General features: G+C 42.4%; 1 protein-coding gene across 9 annotated transcripts in view; it reads left to right on the forward strand.

Annotated features, from left to right (window-relative positions):
• CRACR2A (calcium release activated channel regulator 2A) overlaps nt 1-17,689 on the forward strand; it is a 141,734-nt gene that overhangs the window by 42,027 nt on the left and 82,018 nt on the right. For all 9 annotated transcript variants that reach the window (XM_039869118.1, XM_039869120.1, XM_039869119.1 and 6 more), the window contains exon 2: nt 13,531-13,781. In XM_039869118.1, the coding sequence (XP_039725052.1) occupies nt 13,566-13,781 (216 nt within the window). In that variant the 5' untranslated portion in view covers nt 13,531-13,565. The remainder of the gene's footprint in view (nt 1-13,530; nt 13,782-17,689) is intronic.

A 17,689-nucleotide genomic window follows, 5' to 3' on the forward strand; every position in this document is an offset into this window, starting at 1 on the left:
AATATGTCATGTTTATTTACCAGATATTTTTGATATACTGTATATGTTATTTTTTAATCCGTATAACAATTCTGCAAAATGGGAATCATTGGTCCCATTTTACAGATAAAGAAACTGAGGTTTTAAAGAGTCGGGCAAGTTTAGGATTGAATTCACCCTCTGTCACTAATTAACTGTTTTCCTAGGACAAACTACTTACCCTCTCTGTAGCTGTTTCCTGAGGTAGCGCTACTTTTAAAAAATAGAAACCACAATTAAATACAAGCTGTCAGCTGATTTTTTTTTGGATTGACCACTCACTTGGATTATCTCTGCCAGCGGTGACCTCCATTTTCTTAAACATTCAAGATTGAATAAATGAGCCAGAATCAAATGACGTGCAGCGTTGTGGGCAGTGGCGTTGCTTTTGGAGGCCATTCTGAGTTGTTTCTCCTGCAGTTTTCCTTGTGTATGCACATGCAGCTCTTATCACCCTCTACTTCAATTATTTGTATCTTGTCTCCCTGCAAGATTGTAAGTTTATTGAGGAAAGGAATGGTCTTAAATATATCTTCTTATTTCTCCCAGCATCTGCCTGATTGAGTGCCTTCCATGTACCTGAGGAAAACCCAAAGATTAGTTTTTCCAGAAGCAGTTGGAACATCTTGATCCAAGGGAAAACAGGGGCTTTGAGAGTAAAGAGCTAAGAGTTGAGGGCATAGCAGGTAGACAGGAACGATAATTAGGTTTAGAGACTTTGCCGGGAAGGTTTGAAACTGAGGGGATCTCAGTGAATGAATTTAATTCAAAACATGCAAAACATTCTCATTAGTCTGAGTCAAGAACGTGTCTGAGGTTGGTTTCCCCAGAAGCAGATGCTGAAAAGGGGATCCATGTGCAAGTGATTTACTAAGGAAATGCTCCCAGGAGGACCCGGTAAAGGAGCAGGAAGCAGGACTGGAGAAGGGAAGAAGCCAGAGTGTGATGACAGGCTGGTTTCAGCCTTAGCCTGGACCCGTAAAAATATTCTAAAGCATAAATCACAACTTAGAGTTTGTCCCTGCTACAGACGAGGGCACGGGGCTTTCACACGTGCGCACCAGCTTGTCATTGCCTAAGGACTGTTTAGGGGTGTCCATGTGGACAGAATGGCTCTAGCGGCCCAAGGGCCAGCCTTCCAAGAGTCACAGGTGCAAGGAGCTAGAAGCAAAGGCACGAAGAAGCAGGGAGGTGGAGCAGGGGAGGAGTACAAACCTCTGAGGGGATGTGGGTGGGACATCGATACTGTTGCCTCGATAACTGCACCCCTAATTTTGTTCAGTGGTACTTCACTGATGTGTAAATTCCAGCTTCCTCATCTGCAAAGTGCGGATAGTGTTACTTGCTCACATCACGGAGTGATAGTGAAAACAAAATAAAATGAGACAGGGTACAGAGAAAGCAATAAGACATTATATAAAGCCAGGTGTTATTATTGCCTCTTTCTCTTCCGGGCCCAGAGGCTATATTAGCTCTTGGTCCTCTCCCCGGCACTTGTCTTACAGGCGTCAACACTGCCAGCCTTTGAAAAGAGCTTGTTCGTGTTAAGAAAGCAGACACGTTTTTAATGTGTGTTGATAAATTTTGCAGCAGTTTCTTTAATATATACCAGCTGCCTTGAACTACATCTAATTAACCACCAGATACCATGCTGTGACTGTGTGTGGCTTTGAAGTGCTCACCGGCATCAGCAAGGAAACATCGGCGAGCTAATCATAATAGGGCTTAGCTCTTATAAAATGCCTTTTATCTTCAAAGTGGTTTACAGCCACTAATTATTAGAGAAATTAGGATGAACAGCAGCCATCTCACGGAGACCTCAAACCATTATCAAGGGCCTTTAATGTATCTTATAATAGAGCAAGACGAGTGTGAAGGGGGATGTTTAATAATAGCTGTCCAGACCTGGAAGAGTTATTTTATAGAGGAAGGAAATAGCTGTTCCCTGTCTTCCTTGAGGCTAGAACAAGGAACCTAATTTGAGGGAAAAGGAGGCAAGATACAGTGGTTGCATAAGCTACAGCAGGCCTCAGAGGGCAAGGCTGCCCTCCCGGAGGTGTTTGCATACACTTGCCACTTTATATAGGCTGTGGGGGCACATGGCCTTCCTTGTGGCCTATAGTGGGTGACATCACACCATGAAGTCCCTTCCAGCTGGGATGGTCAGTGGTAGATTGATAGGCTTCTTGATTATATCTCTTCATGGAGTATATTTTATTTGTTGTTTTTTGTTTGTTTGTTTATTAGTTTGTTTCGTTCGAATTTTATCTGCGTAGAAGAAGCCAATTTGAATTCTACAAAAATAAGAATAGCAATAAGAGCTGACATGCATACGGTACCACCCCCCCCTTCATTTTACAGGTGAATAATGTGGGGCTCAGAGAGCCGAAGGAAACCGTGCCCACAGAGCTGGTGCCTCAGGTGGTCTGGCCTTGGAGTTTATGTTCTTATTCACCACAGTAAGAGGCCTATTAGAAGAGGGGTGGGATTCGTCCAAAGTCCTCTGAACTATGTGTCAAGGAAGCACACAACACTCTCACAGGACAGGGAGAGGCTGGTTTGGCTGCTGTGCTAACACTAATCAGTGGGGCGGTGAGGAAGGCCTGCGGAGGAACTGCTCGCCCTCTCCGCACCTCACTGAGGGGCTCTCTCCGTCCGCTGGTCCCACCTGAGGGTCTACCCAGGGCGGTGGGGGAAGGGAGGGGCACGGGCATGAACAGTGGGAGGTTTGGTTAAAGCACTTTTCCCCAAGTACTAAGATGGATTTAAAACGAGCCCTGCCCAGTAAGCCTAGGGTGGGGGGACAGTCTAAAGTGGCATCAGCTGCCATTGCCTGTGCAGATGGTGCTGGGGATACATAGGTCACCTTCTCAGGACACCTGGGCAGAAACACAAGCCTCATGATTATTTCCTAGGTGAGAGCTGATTGTTGGCAGCTTGACATCGGCCACGTGGCAATGTTGACACACTAGAAATAGGTAGATGCTGCAGATTAGGGCTTTCCTCCGCCCTAGACCAGAGAACTGCTTGTTAAATACCGCTGTGTCTTTTTTTCAAGCACTGTTTGACACCACATGTTCTACAATTCAATTCAGTTCTGACACTAAGGCAGACCCCACAGGTTAAGGGCTCAGGCTCACAAGACTGCCCCCACTCAGAGGCCGGTTGCAAGTCTCAGGGCGTCACCCATGTGTCTGACTGATTGGCTATACATTCGGAGGTTCCCTCGACTCCCTCCTTAGGTTCAGTAATTCTCTAGAACAACTCACAGAATTCAGGAAAGTGCTTCACTTATAGTTCCCAGCATATTTTAAAGGATACAACTCAGAAACAGCCAATGGAAGAGATGCATGGGGCAAGATAAGGTGAGAGGAAGCACAGAGCTTCTGTGCCCTCTCAGGGCGCACCCTCCGCCACCAGATCCTCAAGCTTTTTACCAACCAGCTTTCTGAACTTGGTCGGCTAGGGCTTTATCTGGAGGCTTCATTACCTCGGCATGATTGGTTGAGTAATTGGTGAGTCAATTCAAGCTCCAGCCCCTTTCTCCTTCCTAGATGTGGGAGGGTAAGGCGGGGGGACCTGAAAATTCCAACCCTCTAATCACATAGTTGGTTCCTCTGGCCACCAGCCCCCATCCAGAAGCTATCTAGGCCCTACCCAATGTCATGCATGAGCATATACTCGGGTGTGGCCAAAAGGAGCTAATTACAAATAACTAATGACATTCCTTTCACTCAGGAAATTCCAAGGGTTTTAGGAGCTGTGTGCCAGGAATCAGGAACAAAAGACCCACTACATATTTTTCATCATACTGCTCTGAGCCCTCACTCCCAATGGTCTTAATAAGAAGCCAACACACATTTATTAAGCACATGTTGAATGCAAAGTACCAGGCTGGGAATTGGTGGGGCATTTGTTCATTCGAATGAGCTAATATCGATTTCGTTCTTACTAAGATTTATTGACAGGACTTCTGCCTTCAAAGAAGAAATAAGACATATCATGTACACTTGAAAATCTAGCTCACCAAACCGAGCAATATGGTCTAATGCCTGAAGCATGAAAGAGTACTCAGATAGACAGAGGCCAGAGCACTCCAGACTGGGGGTCAGGGGAGATTTCTCTGGGGAGATGGACTTAGGACTGGGCCCTGAAGGAGTATACACCACGGAGCAGACCTACAGAGTATTCTTAGGATGGGGAGAAAGAACTGAAAAACTTTTCCTTTGTTGAGCCCTAAAAAACAAATGCAGCCCTAGTACGCACCAGCCTTTTGTCTTAACTCTCGGCGGGGGGTGGTAAAATTTGAGTTCCAGCTCTGCTTTCTCAAGACCCTAGACGGGTCACTTAACCTCTTGGAGACTGAGGTTAATAAAAGAGGAAGAAGACAGTCAGTCCTGACAGCTTCACGACATCACTGTGGAAATGAGCTAATAGAACTGAAAACTCTTTTTAAACTGCAGAGTGTAATCAGTGCCATCATTAGTGTCGTTATTGCTTTATGTCTTTCATTATTTCATTGCCTCCCAATATAGTCATCTTGCTATCAGAATTTTGAACTCAAAAGGATAATACTGAAAATGCCTTAGAAATAATCACAAGAGCTAACATTTACCAACTGCTTACTATGTGCCAGGCATAGTTCCTAAGTATTTTACATGTTTTAAGTCTCTTAGTCCTCCTATGAAGTTGATGCTGTCATCTGTATTTTACAGATGGGGACATTGAGTCCTAGAGAAGTTAATAACTTGCCCAAGCTCATGCGGCTAGGAAATGGTGGAGGCAAGATTTACACATAGGGAAATTTAGCTCTTAACGTTCTGCTTTGTTGCCTTCTTGGAACTCAAGCCGGATTCCGAGAGGAAGCTTTCCGTGGGGAGGAAGAGACAGACGGATTTCTCTGAGATTCTCTCTGCCCTGGTCTCCAGCTTTCCTCCACTTCACTCTCCACAGTCTCTCCCCTACAGAAGAAAAGAAAAGCACGGTTGGGGTCTGTCTAGTGGGCCATACAGTGACCCAGGGCCTCTCCTTCCCCCACCTCTCCCTGTGGCAGGTGCCATCAGGACCCCACTCACATCTTGGGGCCTGACCATTTCCATGCCCTCTGGCAACTTCCGGTGGCCTGTGTCTCTCTCTTTGCCTGAGGGTTTTCAGAGTAGTGAGAATCAGTGCCCCTCAGGTGCACCCTCACCCAGTGACTGGTAGATATATAAATACCCCAGCTCCTTTGCCCCTGCAATTGGGTAACTGAGACTTGTGGGCTACGCCAAGTGCAGAGTTCCTCGGGATTAAGCTCTAGCACCACACAGCTGCTTATCTAGTAGTTGGCTGGGTCAGGCACCCTTCATTGGTTCCCTTCTCTGCTCCATGTCCCTCTCCTAGAACAATATTTCCCATCCCTGCCAAACAACCAGTTTCACTCAAATCCTTGTCTCAGGGTCTCCTGTGACACCACCTGTTAAGGCTTGAATTGTGTCCCCCAAAGAGACATGCTGAAATCCTAACCCCCAGTACCTCAGAATGTGACCTTATTTGAAGATACAGCCGTTAGAAATGTAATTAGTCAAGTTAAGATGAGGTCATGAGGGTGGGTTCGTGATCCATATGACAGGTGTTCTTATAAAAGGGGGAAGATGTGGTGAATAGAGACACATGTGGGGAGGGTGCTGTGCGAGGCTAGAGGCAGAAGACAGAGGTTAGAGGAGAGAAGGAGCCAATGCCAAGAACCGCCAAGGTTGCCAGCTGCCACCAGAAGCTAGAAAGAGGCACGGAGAGATTCTACCCAGGGTCTCGGACAGAGCACGGCTCTACTGACCCTTGAATTTTGGAAATTCTGGCCTCCAGAGCTGTGGGAGAATACATTTCTGTTGCTTTAAGCCAGCAATCCTAGAAAATTGATACACCTTCATTCTTCCTTAGCTTGTTTTTTTCCCATGGCCCCAGCATGCACCATGCCCTGTTGTATCTCACATCCATTCCTACTGGAGCTTTGAAACCCTTTGCTCAGCAACCCTCCTTCATTTTGACAAGACTCGCCTGTCTCTGCCTTCGTGTGACACTGCTAACTCGGAGTTAGTGATAGAGACTTGGGATACTGCCGCATATGGAGTAATCCTTTACTGAAGCCTGGGTGATTAAGGAGATTTGAACGGATCCTGAGGATGCTTTGGGGGCTTTTGATTTACTGTCTGCTGCACGAAAGATTCAGGGGAGGTCAGGGTGACTTAGTAGCTGCTTTCAAGTTTGCAAGGGGTGTGTTGTGGAAGGGGCTACCAACTGTTCTCCATCTCTGCTGAGCCCAGAGTGAGGGTCGGGGGGTGGTTAATGTAGAACCTTTAGGAGGGGTTTAGGCTCCATCTATGAACTTTCTGATTGCAGCAGTTACTAAGCTGCTAGAATTACTTTGGAAGTCTGGGAAATGTTCCTGGAAGTGGTTGAGGGCTGGATAATTTCCGTTTGTAAAGGCTTTTATGGAACCGCTCTGGAGGGAGAAGAGTGGTCTGCATGCTCTGAGAGAGACAGGCAGATGAAAAATTTCTCTGTTCCCTTCGTGACGGCGATGGCCTTTTCTCTTTGCCTTTAGAACATACCCCACCATTTTCCCTTTTATGGGTGTACTGTGTTGGTCTAAAAACTCTTCGAGACAGAAAACTGTGTTCAGTCCTGAGCCCGGGGCATCCCTGGGCTTCATCCAAATGCTAGACCGCAGAGCCCGTCGTAGGGCTTCCATTTTATTTTGAAAAAAGTAGAGCTTTTTTCTATTCTATTCTATTGTTTTGTTTTCCATTCCCTTTGGAAAACCTACAGATGCTGTGCAAATGTTGCAGGCCAAGCCAAGCCAAAGAACAAAACAAAGGAGGCTGAACTCACGATAGGGTAATGGGCTTCAGTTGGGGCTCTGCCTGCTCCCTTATTTTCAGAGCTCATTTAGCTTCCTACACTAAGAACTGAGGGTTTTCATGGGGAAATTACTTAATTTTCAGCCATTTCCTGCTTGCCGGAGTTGAATGTAAAAGGTGGAATCAGGCTCCTGAGACGAAATATAATAGGCAGGACTAGATTTGCAAGTCCTGGAGAATAGAGAAGTTTCTGGTCTGGATCTATTCTATTTTTTAAAATAGATTTATTGAACTATTGACATACAGAAACTGCACATATTTAAAGTATATAATTTGACACATTTTGATATATATATTTGTATATGTGTATGTGTGTATGTATGTTTGTATGTATATCTTGTACATATCTCCATGCAACTATTACCTCCATTAAGACTGGGAACATACCCACACCGCCCAAAAAGTTTCCTCTTATTCGTTTGAAATTCCTCCTTCTCACCCTTCTCTACTCTCCTTTATCTCTTTTCTGTCGCTTTAGATTGTCTTCATTTTTTATAATTTTATATAAATGAAATAAAATAGTATGTACTCTTTTTGTTTGGCTTCTTTCATTCACATGATTACTTTGAGATTCACTCATTTTGTTATTTGGATCAATAGTTTCTGCCCTTTAATGGAGGGTAGCATTCCATTGTGTGCATATACCACAGTTGTTATTTTTTTACCCATTCTCCTGTTGTGAACATTTGTGTTGTTTTGGCTACTACAACTAAAACTTCTGTAAATATTCATGTACAGGTCTTTGTATGGAAATATGCTTTGATTTTCTTGGGTCATTATTTAGGAGTGGGATGGCTGGATCGTATGGTGGAAGTTTGACTTTTTAAAGAAACTGCTAAATGTTTTCCAAAGGGATTATACCATTCTACATTCCCACCAGCAATGTATGGGAGTGCCACATCCTTTCAAGGCTTGGTATGGTCATTCTTTTTCATTTTAGCTATTCCAATAAGTGTGTGGTGGTATTTCATTATGGTTTAAATTGTATTTCCCTTATCACTAATGATGTTGAACATTTTCATGTAGTTATTTGTTGTCCATATATCTTATTTGATCGAGTGCCTGTTCAAATGTTTTGCCCATTTTAAAAACTGAGTTTTTTTTTTATTAATAAGTTTTGAGAGTTCTTTATATAATCTAGATCAAAATACTCTATCAGATATATAGGCTTTGGAAATATTTTTTTCTCCAGTCTGTGACTTAAATGGTATCTTTGAGGGCAGAAATTTTAAATTCTGATAATGTCCAAATTATCGAGGTCACAAAGATGTTCTCTTCTCACAATTTTATATTTTTAGATTTTACATTTAGGTCTGTGATCCATTTTGAGTCATTTATTGTATATGGCATAAGGTATAAACTGACATTCTTTTTTCAAATGGATATCCTGTTATTCTACTACCATTTACTGAAAAGATTATCCTTTCTCTGCTGGATTCTCTAGTCTATATTCTGCTGCATTTATCTATTTTTCTGTCTTTGTGCCAATCCCACACTGTCTTGATTACTATAGGTTTAAAAGTCTTGAAATTAAGTGGTATTAGTCTTCCAATTTTGCTGTTCTTTTTCAAAATTGGTTTGGCTATTCTAGCTCCGTGGTATGAATTTTAAATCGGCTTATCAATTTCTACGAAAAATCATGTTGAGATTTTGATGAGGATTGAGATAAATCTTTATATGAATATAGAGAGAAATGGCATCTTAATAGCATTAAATCTTCCAATTCACGAACGTGCATATATTTTCATTTTTTTCTGTCTTCTTTCTCTTATCAATATTTTGTAGCTTAAAGTGTTATTACACACTTTTTGTCAGCTATATCACTAAGTATTTCAGATTTTTGATGCTATTGTAAGTGATATTTTTATTTCAATTTTAACTTTTTGTCGAGAGTATATAGAAATACAATTGTTTTTTTTTATATAAAGAACTTGTAGCTTTTAACCTTAACCAACATCACAGATTAGTTCCAGTAGTTTTTTTGTAGACTTCATTAAAACAATGATGTTGTCTGGGAATAAAGACAATTTACTTCTTCCTTTCCAATCTGGATGCTTTTTTTTTTTTCTTGCCTCATCAAACTGGCTAGACTCTCCAACACAATGTCGAATACAAGTGGTAAGAGCAGACGTTCTTATCTTTTTCTTGCTCATGGGGGAAAGCATTTGGTTTTTCACAATTAAGTATGATGTTAGCTGTTGGTTTTTTGGTATATGCCCTTTTTCAGGTTGGGACCTCCTGATTTTCTGAGAGTTTTCATGTGGAGCAGATGTCGGATTTTGTCAAGTGCTTTTTCTACATCTATTGGGATGATCATAAGGAGTGTCTTTTTAAAGGTGTTAATGTGGTGAATTATGTTATTGATTTTCAAATGTTAAAGCATTCTTGCACTCCTGGGATAAAACCTCACTTGATCAGGATCGTATTATTTGTTTTATATATAGCATTGGTTTCAAACTGTTAAAATTTTCTAAAGAATTTTTGTATCTATGTTCATTAGGGATATTGGCCTGTATTTTTCTTTTCTTCATAATGTCTTTGTCCAGTTTTGGTTTCAGGGTAATCCTGACCTCATAGGATATATTAAGAACTATTTAATCTTCTTTAATTTTCTGGAAGAGTTTACATAGAATTGGTATTTGTTTTTCTTTAAGTATTTGATATATTTCATCGACGTAGCCATCTGGGCCTATAGGTTTTTTTGTAGAAAGATATTTAACTGCCAGGTCAATTTTTTAAGTAGATGGAGCGTTATTCATGTTATCTATTTCTTCTTGAGTGAGCTTTGATATTTAATGTTTTTCAAGGAATTTGTTCATTTTGTCTAAATTGTCAAGTTCATTGGCATAAAGTTGTTCATAATATTCTCTTATTAGCCTTTTAATGTCTGTAGAATTTGTAATGGTGTCACCTCTCAAATTCCTGATATTATTATTTGTGTCTTCTATCTTTACCGATCTTCTAAAGAACCAGTTCTTAGTTTCTTAAATCTTCTCTATTGTTTTTCTCTATTGTTTTCAATGTCATTGATTTCTGCTTTGATCTTTATTATTTATTCTCCTAATTTTGGGCAAATTAAGTTCTTTTTTTTAGTTTCTTAAAGTAGAAGCCGAGGTTATTGATTTGAGACCTTTTTAAGATATGTGTTTAGAGCTGTAATTTCTTCGAGTACTGCTTTAGCAATATCCTACAAAATTTAATATATGGTGCTTTCATTTTCGTTTGGTTCAAAACACTTTTTAATTTCACTTTTCACTTTTTCTTTGACCCATGGGTTATGCAGAAGTGGGCTCATAGTTTCCATATATTTGAGGATTTTCCAGAGGTCTCTCTGTTATTGGTTCCAATTCCACTGGGGTCAAAGTACATACTTTATATGATTTGAATCCTTTTTAATTTATTGAAACTCATTTTATGAACCATAAAATGGACTGTCTTGTTAAATATTCCATGTGCACTTGAAAATAAAGTATATTCAGCTTTTGTTGAGTGAAGTGTTCTATAAAGTTCTGTTAGGTCAAGATAATTGACAGTATTGTTCAAGTCTTCTGTATCCTTAACTGATTTTTGTCCACTTATTAATTATTGATAGAGGAATATTAAAATGTTTGAATATAATTGTGGATTTGTCTCTTTCTCCTTGCAGATCTATCAATCAGTTTTTGCTTCGTCATTTTAAAACCCAGTTATTAGGTGCATAATATTTAGGACTATTATATCTTTTCGATGAGCTGACTTTTTATCATTATGACATGACTTTATCTTCATTAATAGTCTTTGTTCTAGAAGCTACCTTACTTGATATTAATATGCAGTATTCTATTGACCAGTGTGGTATTTATTTCCCCAATTTTTTACTTTTAACCTATTTGTGTTTTCATGTTTAAAGTACATGGCTTGTAAGCAGTATATAGTTGGATTTCTTCAACTGAGAGAGAGTCTGCCAGGCTCTGCCTGGGTTTCCCCTTCCTGTGCCATGACCTAAAAACTCTTTCGGCAATAACAGGGCTCATTTTATTGGTTTCCCATCTCCCAAGAACAGGGCTTGGCCTAGGGTGAGGGGAGTGCAGCCCCTACAGAGCAAAATTTTAGAAGATAATTACTCTCAGATACATAGCTTCGAGAGTGGGTTCCTCTTTAAATTTTTTACCTCATTCTTAAGAAGATACTCACTCACAGAATTGTGCAAATACAGGGTTAGCACCTGAGAGTAAAAGCCTCTTAATTTAGCACTCAGGGGCCTCACTCAGCTTTTTCTAGTCTCAGACCTATCCTTCATTACCTGATGTCCAGTGTCATGACAACCATTAAAAATATATTTTGTCTGGATTTTTTTTATTATTTCAACTGGGAGAGTAAATCTAGTCCCTGTTGCTTCATCTTTTCTGAAAACATAAGTCTGGGCTTATTCTTTACGAGATTTTAAGAAACCTGGGTATAGAGCTACCTGACTGAAATACAAATGTTCTGAGGCCTTCCTGCAAAGAATTTAGCAAAAGATTAATCCTCCTTCATTCAGCAAGCAACCAATGAGCACCTACTCTATGCCATATTCAAGGCTAGGAATTGGGGTTAAAATCAAATTAGACAAGATGCCTATCTGCCAGTGTTCATAGCTGGCTTCTTTAGACCTATTAGATTGGCTCTTTCATACCATGTGTCACCTGTGACCTGAGCCAAGGAAGGCAGAGAGCCAGAGAAAGTCAGACCTAGAACAGAGAGATCATCTCTAATAATTCCCATTTCCAAGGGTAGTTCAGGGACTCACTTAAGTCACACAGCTTGTCAGTAGTAGTTGATTGCTATATAGTTTATTTCGAAGGACATGGAGGAGAGACCCAACCCCAAACACCATGCCAGTCACCATGACTAAAATCTCACCATTAAAGACTTATTCATTAAGGGCAAGGGCCATGTTTTTTTTCATATTTGCATTTCTCAGTGTTAGCTCGGAGCCTGCTACATGGTAATCAGTAGGTGAGAATGAATGAATGAGTGAGTGTATGAATGAAAGATAAATGTTAAAATGATGAGCATGCCTCTGGGAGGTGACTTAGGTTATTATCAGTTGGGGATGAGTAGACTATGAAGAGCAAACTCACAGCCAGGACCCATGATAGGAAGGCAGTGTAGTGTAGGAAGTACATGAGGTCTCTAACTGTACTAGACCTTGATCCAAGTTACTGAACCTCTCCCAAACTCAGTTTCTTTATCTGTATGACAGGAATCCTAATGCTACTTACCTTATGGAAGGATGTCAGGTTTCAAACAATGAAGTATGTTAGGCTCCGGGCAAGAGAAAACCCTCAAAGAATGACAGGTATTATTATTAGTCTAGTATCCTGGAACGGCAGATGGGAATGAGGTAGCACCTAGAAGATGGCAGAGATCTTGCAGACAGCAGGAAGACAACAAGCCATTCTGCTCTTGCTAGATGTTTACATAAGCTCAGCTGTTACCACCATCATTATCCAAAAGCTCTCTCTAAGCTCAGTATTGCACACAGATGTGCCAGGCAATCCACATAAACCACGCAGACACAGCCCTGCTCTCTCGGGGCTTATACCCAAGGTGGTTCCATCTAGGGAAGACAGAATAAAAATATTAAATCTTCTTGTGACCAGGTGACGGCCAGTTCACACCATGTAGGAATGAAGAGAAAGACCATTTCCCAAATGAGGAGTCAGGGTGGGAGTTCTTTGTCCATCTCGAGTGGAGTGAGAAGGTACAACCTGCTCTACCTTGTCCAGGCTCTGTTACATGGAGTCCATTCCTGAGGCTGAGGCAATCTTCCTGCTCCGAGCCCACAGCTCTTGATAAATCTGGTAGGGAAAGGTGTTGACACAAATAGTAGAAGACTTTGGAGCCATGGTGTAGCTGAGCCAGAGGCCTGGAAGTCCAGTACAACTGGAAGCTCCTCGAGGACAGAGTGCACTTTCTCATCTATTCATCACGGCCCCATAAAAGTCTGAGGAATCGGCCGAGAGCTCACAAAGAACTAGTTGATTGTGAATGATACAGGAGAGTGCATTTGAGTGAGTAGAGTCCTCCACCCTTGGTAATGCTGAGGAGTCAGGGCAGCGTGGAATTAATATCAAATACAGATAGACAACCTTGCATTTAAATCTCAGCTTTTGTACGAACTTGCTGTTTGGCTTTGGTCAAGTCACTCAACCTCTCAGAGCCTCAATAAAATGGAGATGATAACGTCTATTTCAGAGAGATGCGAAAAATGACAAAACATACGTTGAGACCATGGCCTTGTGCCTGCCTACAATAAACATTCAATAAACAATAGCTGGTTTGTCAGGAACTGTTTCGTTGTTTGTTTAAATTGGGAGAAATTACTTTCATGTTTCCTCTATGTCCTTTCAATCTGGAAATATGTGTTTTCCCCACTCTTCTCTTTTCTTTTTGATGGGCTGGCTGATCTATTAGTGATCGCAACACACTTTTCCCTAGTCCTGAGTTTCTGCTAATTAAGAGGTGGTTGCTAAGAGATGCTAGGACACATTGGTGAGTCCAATTCTATGCTTCCCTCTCATCCTCTGTCATTTTTCTTCAGTCTCACTCCATCCCCATCATACCTACCTGTCTCATCTTTCATTCTCAGGTTCTGAAAAGACTTGAAGAAATTGACATCACTGGATGGCTACCCCTGGCCAGAATGTGGCCTCTAGACTCCAGAGACCTGCCCAGGGACCAAAGGGGAGTGAGGCCTGCCTGGGTCCCTTGGACAACCTGGAGTGTGAGGAGACCCAGGAGCTGATGCTGACAAGGCTGGCCATGCAGAGGAAGGCACAGGAATTTTTCCAGACCTGTGATGCAGGGGGCAAGGGCTTCATTGCCAGGAGGGATATGCAGGTAAGAGGGGCCCCAGATGGGCCTGCCTACCTGGAATGCCAAACAGCCTGGGTTCTCTTTGTCTCTCAGTTTAAGACTTCCCCAGTGGAGGTGACGTCTTTAACAGAAAAGATGCCGTCAACTCGACCCTAGAAGAAGGCGTTAGTCCACACTCTACTGGAAGCCAGATCTCCTGGGTTCCTTCTTTTTCTGACCTTTATTTTCCATCAAACTTGAGGGGGTTTTTTTGCCCCTCTCTGACTCAGTAACTCCCCAGGGTTGTGGAAAGGGTAATAACAATGTAAGGGACTTAAGTAAGACAGGGTGAATAAACAAAGGTGGAAAGGCACCGACTTGTTGCTTCACTACAAAGTTCTAGGCTGTGCCAAAGTTCTTCTTGTGAGGTGCCATGTGTGCCTTAGGAACAGGTACAGTGTCAGGTACAACCTGGGAAGAAGGCATTTCTGGACTTCATCTTATTGGTCCCTTACCCTCAAACCCAACCACACTTAACCCTCTCATAGCATTTCCAGAGAGAGAGATTGCAGATTCTCAGTGCATGGCATTGCCTATTGCAGGGCTCAGCAAACTATGTAAAGGGCCAGGAAAATATTTTAGGCTTTATGGGCCATGTGGTCTCAATAATGACTACTCAACTCTGCGCCATAGCACGAGCAGCCATAGGCAATATGTAAATGATCGAGTGTGGCTCTGTTCTAATAAAACTTTATGGACACCGGAATTTGAATTTTATATAATTTTAATGTGTCATCAAATATTCTTCTTTTTTCAACCATTTAAAAATGTGAAGGCCATTCTTAGCTCACAGGCTATACAGGAACAGGCAATAGGTCCAATTTATAGCCCAGGGTGTGGTTTACCCACCTCCGGTCTGGTGCCTTTCTACCATTAGTGTCAAGGTTTTTCTCAATGTCTCACTTAAGTCTCTTATGCTGCAGTCATGATTTCACACTGATGTGAGTAAAAATGTAGGCTCCACTTGAGCTCTGTGACAGGAACTCTTCCCCCAATTTTTTCACCACTCGCTCTGTCAGGAGCATTTTGGGAAGGATACACAACTGTGCTATTAGGATAAAGACCTATGATGGCCAGGGTTTTTTGTTTTGTTTTTTTTTTTAAGTCTAGTTTTTCAGAATACACTAAAGTCAGGTAATGAAATGCAGACCTCATTAGTGTCAATCCACCTCTGCTCGCATGTGTGAGCCATGAAATGTGAAGGCTAAGAATGGGCCTGTGAACCAGCTGTAAGCGGTGGGTCTTTCCCTGGCCCCACAGGCTTCTCCTAGAGCTTTTCTACTACCTGGTAGTTGCACAAATTGAGGCAGAAGACCTGGGAAACAAGTGGGCTCAGACCACCCTTGTTTTCAATATTTGACCCCTCAACAAATTTCTGTCACTGAAACTCATTCACAAAGTCTCACTTCACATGGGAGGTGAGGTTCAGTGTGTTTTGAGGAAACTATTGACAAACCTCTGTCTACGAACTTCAAAATTGCCATTCACAGATCTGTGTTAATGGTGGTTAGGGGTGGTGGTTTCAATGGCATCCTTCACTTTTGCTTATTCCTTCTAGAAAGAAAGAAAAGGAAAATCACATTTAGTGAGGGCCACCTGCGTGCTACAACTCACTGCATAGCTCCCAGTTAACCTTCATCGAAGCCCACTCTTTAATGGAGGGAGATGCATGGGATTCTAAACCGTCAAGTGTACATTATTGCAAAAATCATTTGTATTTGACTTAGAATGAAACCAGAAACATCAAGTCCCAGAGATACTGACTCAGCTACATCCCTCCTCAATCTTCCTCCCTCATTCCTTACACCTGACTCAGGCAGGAGGAAAGAGGATGCACATCCTATATAGCAGATGCTTGTGTGTCCATGGCACTTATTTCTATGAGCTCCTTAGTTTTCTGAAGTTTCTGTGTACCTGTGGACAACAAAGCATTTGAAATTTTCCATTCTTCTAAGAAAGTGCTATCAAGAGGGAGAACAAAACACAATATTTAAGTACCATCTCTCTGCCGCTTCCACTGGTCTTGTCTGGAGAGAGATGGGCTAGAAAGAGATAAGTAAAGAACAGTCATCTTGGGCTCTCTGTGGAAAGCCCATGTGCCCCTTGGTTCTCCTGAGCAGAACCTACAGACATCTACCTATTGCTTGTCACTCTCATACATAGCTCCTTTGTGGGTTGGTCACACAGGTCCCTTTGGTTGGTTGGTGGCCAGTTCCTTGGATCTGGTCACCACTTTTCTCACCATCGGCACACACCACACACACACACACACACACACACACACACACCTCACAACTCAGCCACCAGGAAAGGCCCTTTAGAGCAGAGAATGGCTCTCAAAGAAGGAGAAGCCATGGGCCATATGGAATGGAGAACCTAGGGGCTGGAGGAGGCAGTGGAGAAGCAGAGTTGGAATGAAACCACAGAGAGCTTGCTGTCTGTTTGAAAAAGGAATGGGAGGGTTAAGCCCTCCCTCAGTGCTCTTATTCTTTCTCCTGATTAACAAAAATCCATTTGCAGAGAGTGATATGGACTTCACAGTCATCTGAGAGGTGGGGGAGACTGCCGCAGTGGTCTGACCCTGAGCAGGAGGTAGTCAGCCTACCCTGATAGAGCAGGGAGCACAAAAGGAAAGGAAAGGGGCCAGGAGAAGCTGTTCTCCTTTGAGGTCCCTGGAGGGACCTGAAGGGACCTACAGTGGGCTGCACCAAGGGCTGATGTGCCAGTCGCCCTGTACTTGGGCTCCACATGCAGACATTCTGCCTCAGTGACGGCATATGGGGGACTCTGACCTGTGCGAACAGAGTGTAAGCAAAGGTTTGAGAATCCTCAGCTCCACCCATGGCCCCTCAGGCCTCATTCCCTCCTCCACAAGGAACCTCTCTGGGTTCCATGGGGTCACTCCAGGCAGAATTGGAGTCTGGTGCAGTGCCCTAGAGAGGCAGAGTTGTGGGGCTGAGGGCCCCGAGTGAGAGTCAGTCCTGCTTCAGGGGGGCAGAGGGACATGAGAAGGCCAGGCTAGAGAGGGCATGAAGGGATTCCTACAGCAGACGGAGGGGAGATGGGGTCAGGATGGACAGGAGTTCTCTCTGAAGAAACCTAGAGTCTTAAAAACCCTCTGTCCCTGATATTTTAAAAGATTATCTACCAATGCTCCCAAAGTGTTAAGAATCGTCTAGGGGTTGGCAAACCAACCAAATCTTGTGTACTTGTGTTTTTGCAAATAAGGTTTTATTGGAACACAGTGTGCTAATTCCTTTATATATTGCCCACAGCGGCTTTCACACTCCAAAGACAGAGTAGTTGTGACCAAGACAAAAGGGCCTGAAAAGCCTCAAAAATTTACTGTCTGACCCTTTACAGAAAAAGTTAGCTGATTCCTGATTTAGGTTACCAGGAAGAGTTTTAAAGATTTTTGTGGTAAATTGACTTGAATTTTGATCCTGAATCTGTAACTTACTAGCAGTGTGAGTTTGTGTAAGTCTCTTCACCCTCTACGCCATAATTCCTCACCTGTGAAGTATTTGTAGCATTAGAAGAGAATAAATGAGCATATGCAGGTAGAGCATTTACCTGGAATCCCCTCCATAAACACACTTGTGTGCGTGTGCGTGCAGGGTCGGAGGGACTTGTACCCTTTGTCCTGGTTTCCTCCACACTGATTTTTTAAAAATTGTGGTAAAATATACATAACATAAAATTTACCACCTTAACCATTTTTCAGTTTGTGGTTTGGTGGCATTAAGTACATTCACATTGTTGTACAGCCATCACCACCCTCCATCTCCAGAACTCTTTTCATCTTGCAGATAGAAACTCTTTACTATAAAACACGAACTCCCTGCCCCACTCCCTCAGCCCCGAGAACCACCGTTCTACTTTCTGTTTATGAA

This window comes from Pteropus medius, unplaced genomic scaffold, assembly GCF_902729225.1.
Source record: "Pteropus medius unplaced genomic scaffold, Ma_sr-lr_union100, whole genome shotgun sequence".
NCBI lineage: Eukaryota > Metazoa > Chordata > Mammalia > Chiroptera > Pteropodidae > Pteropus > Pteropus medius.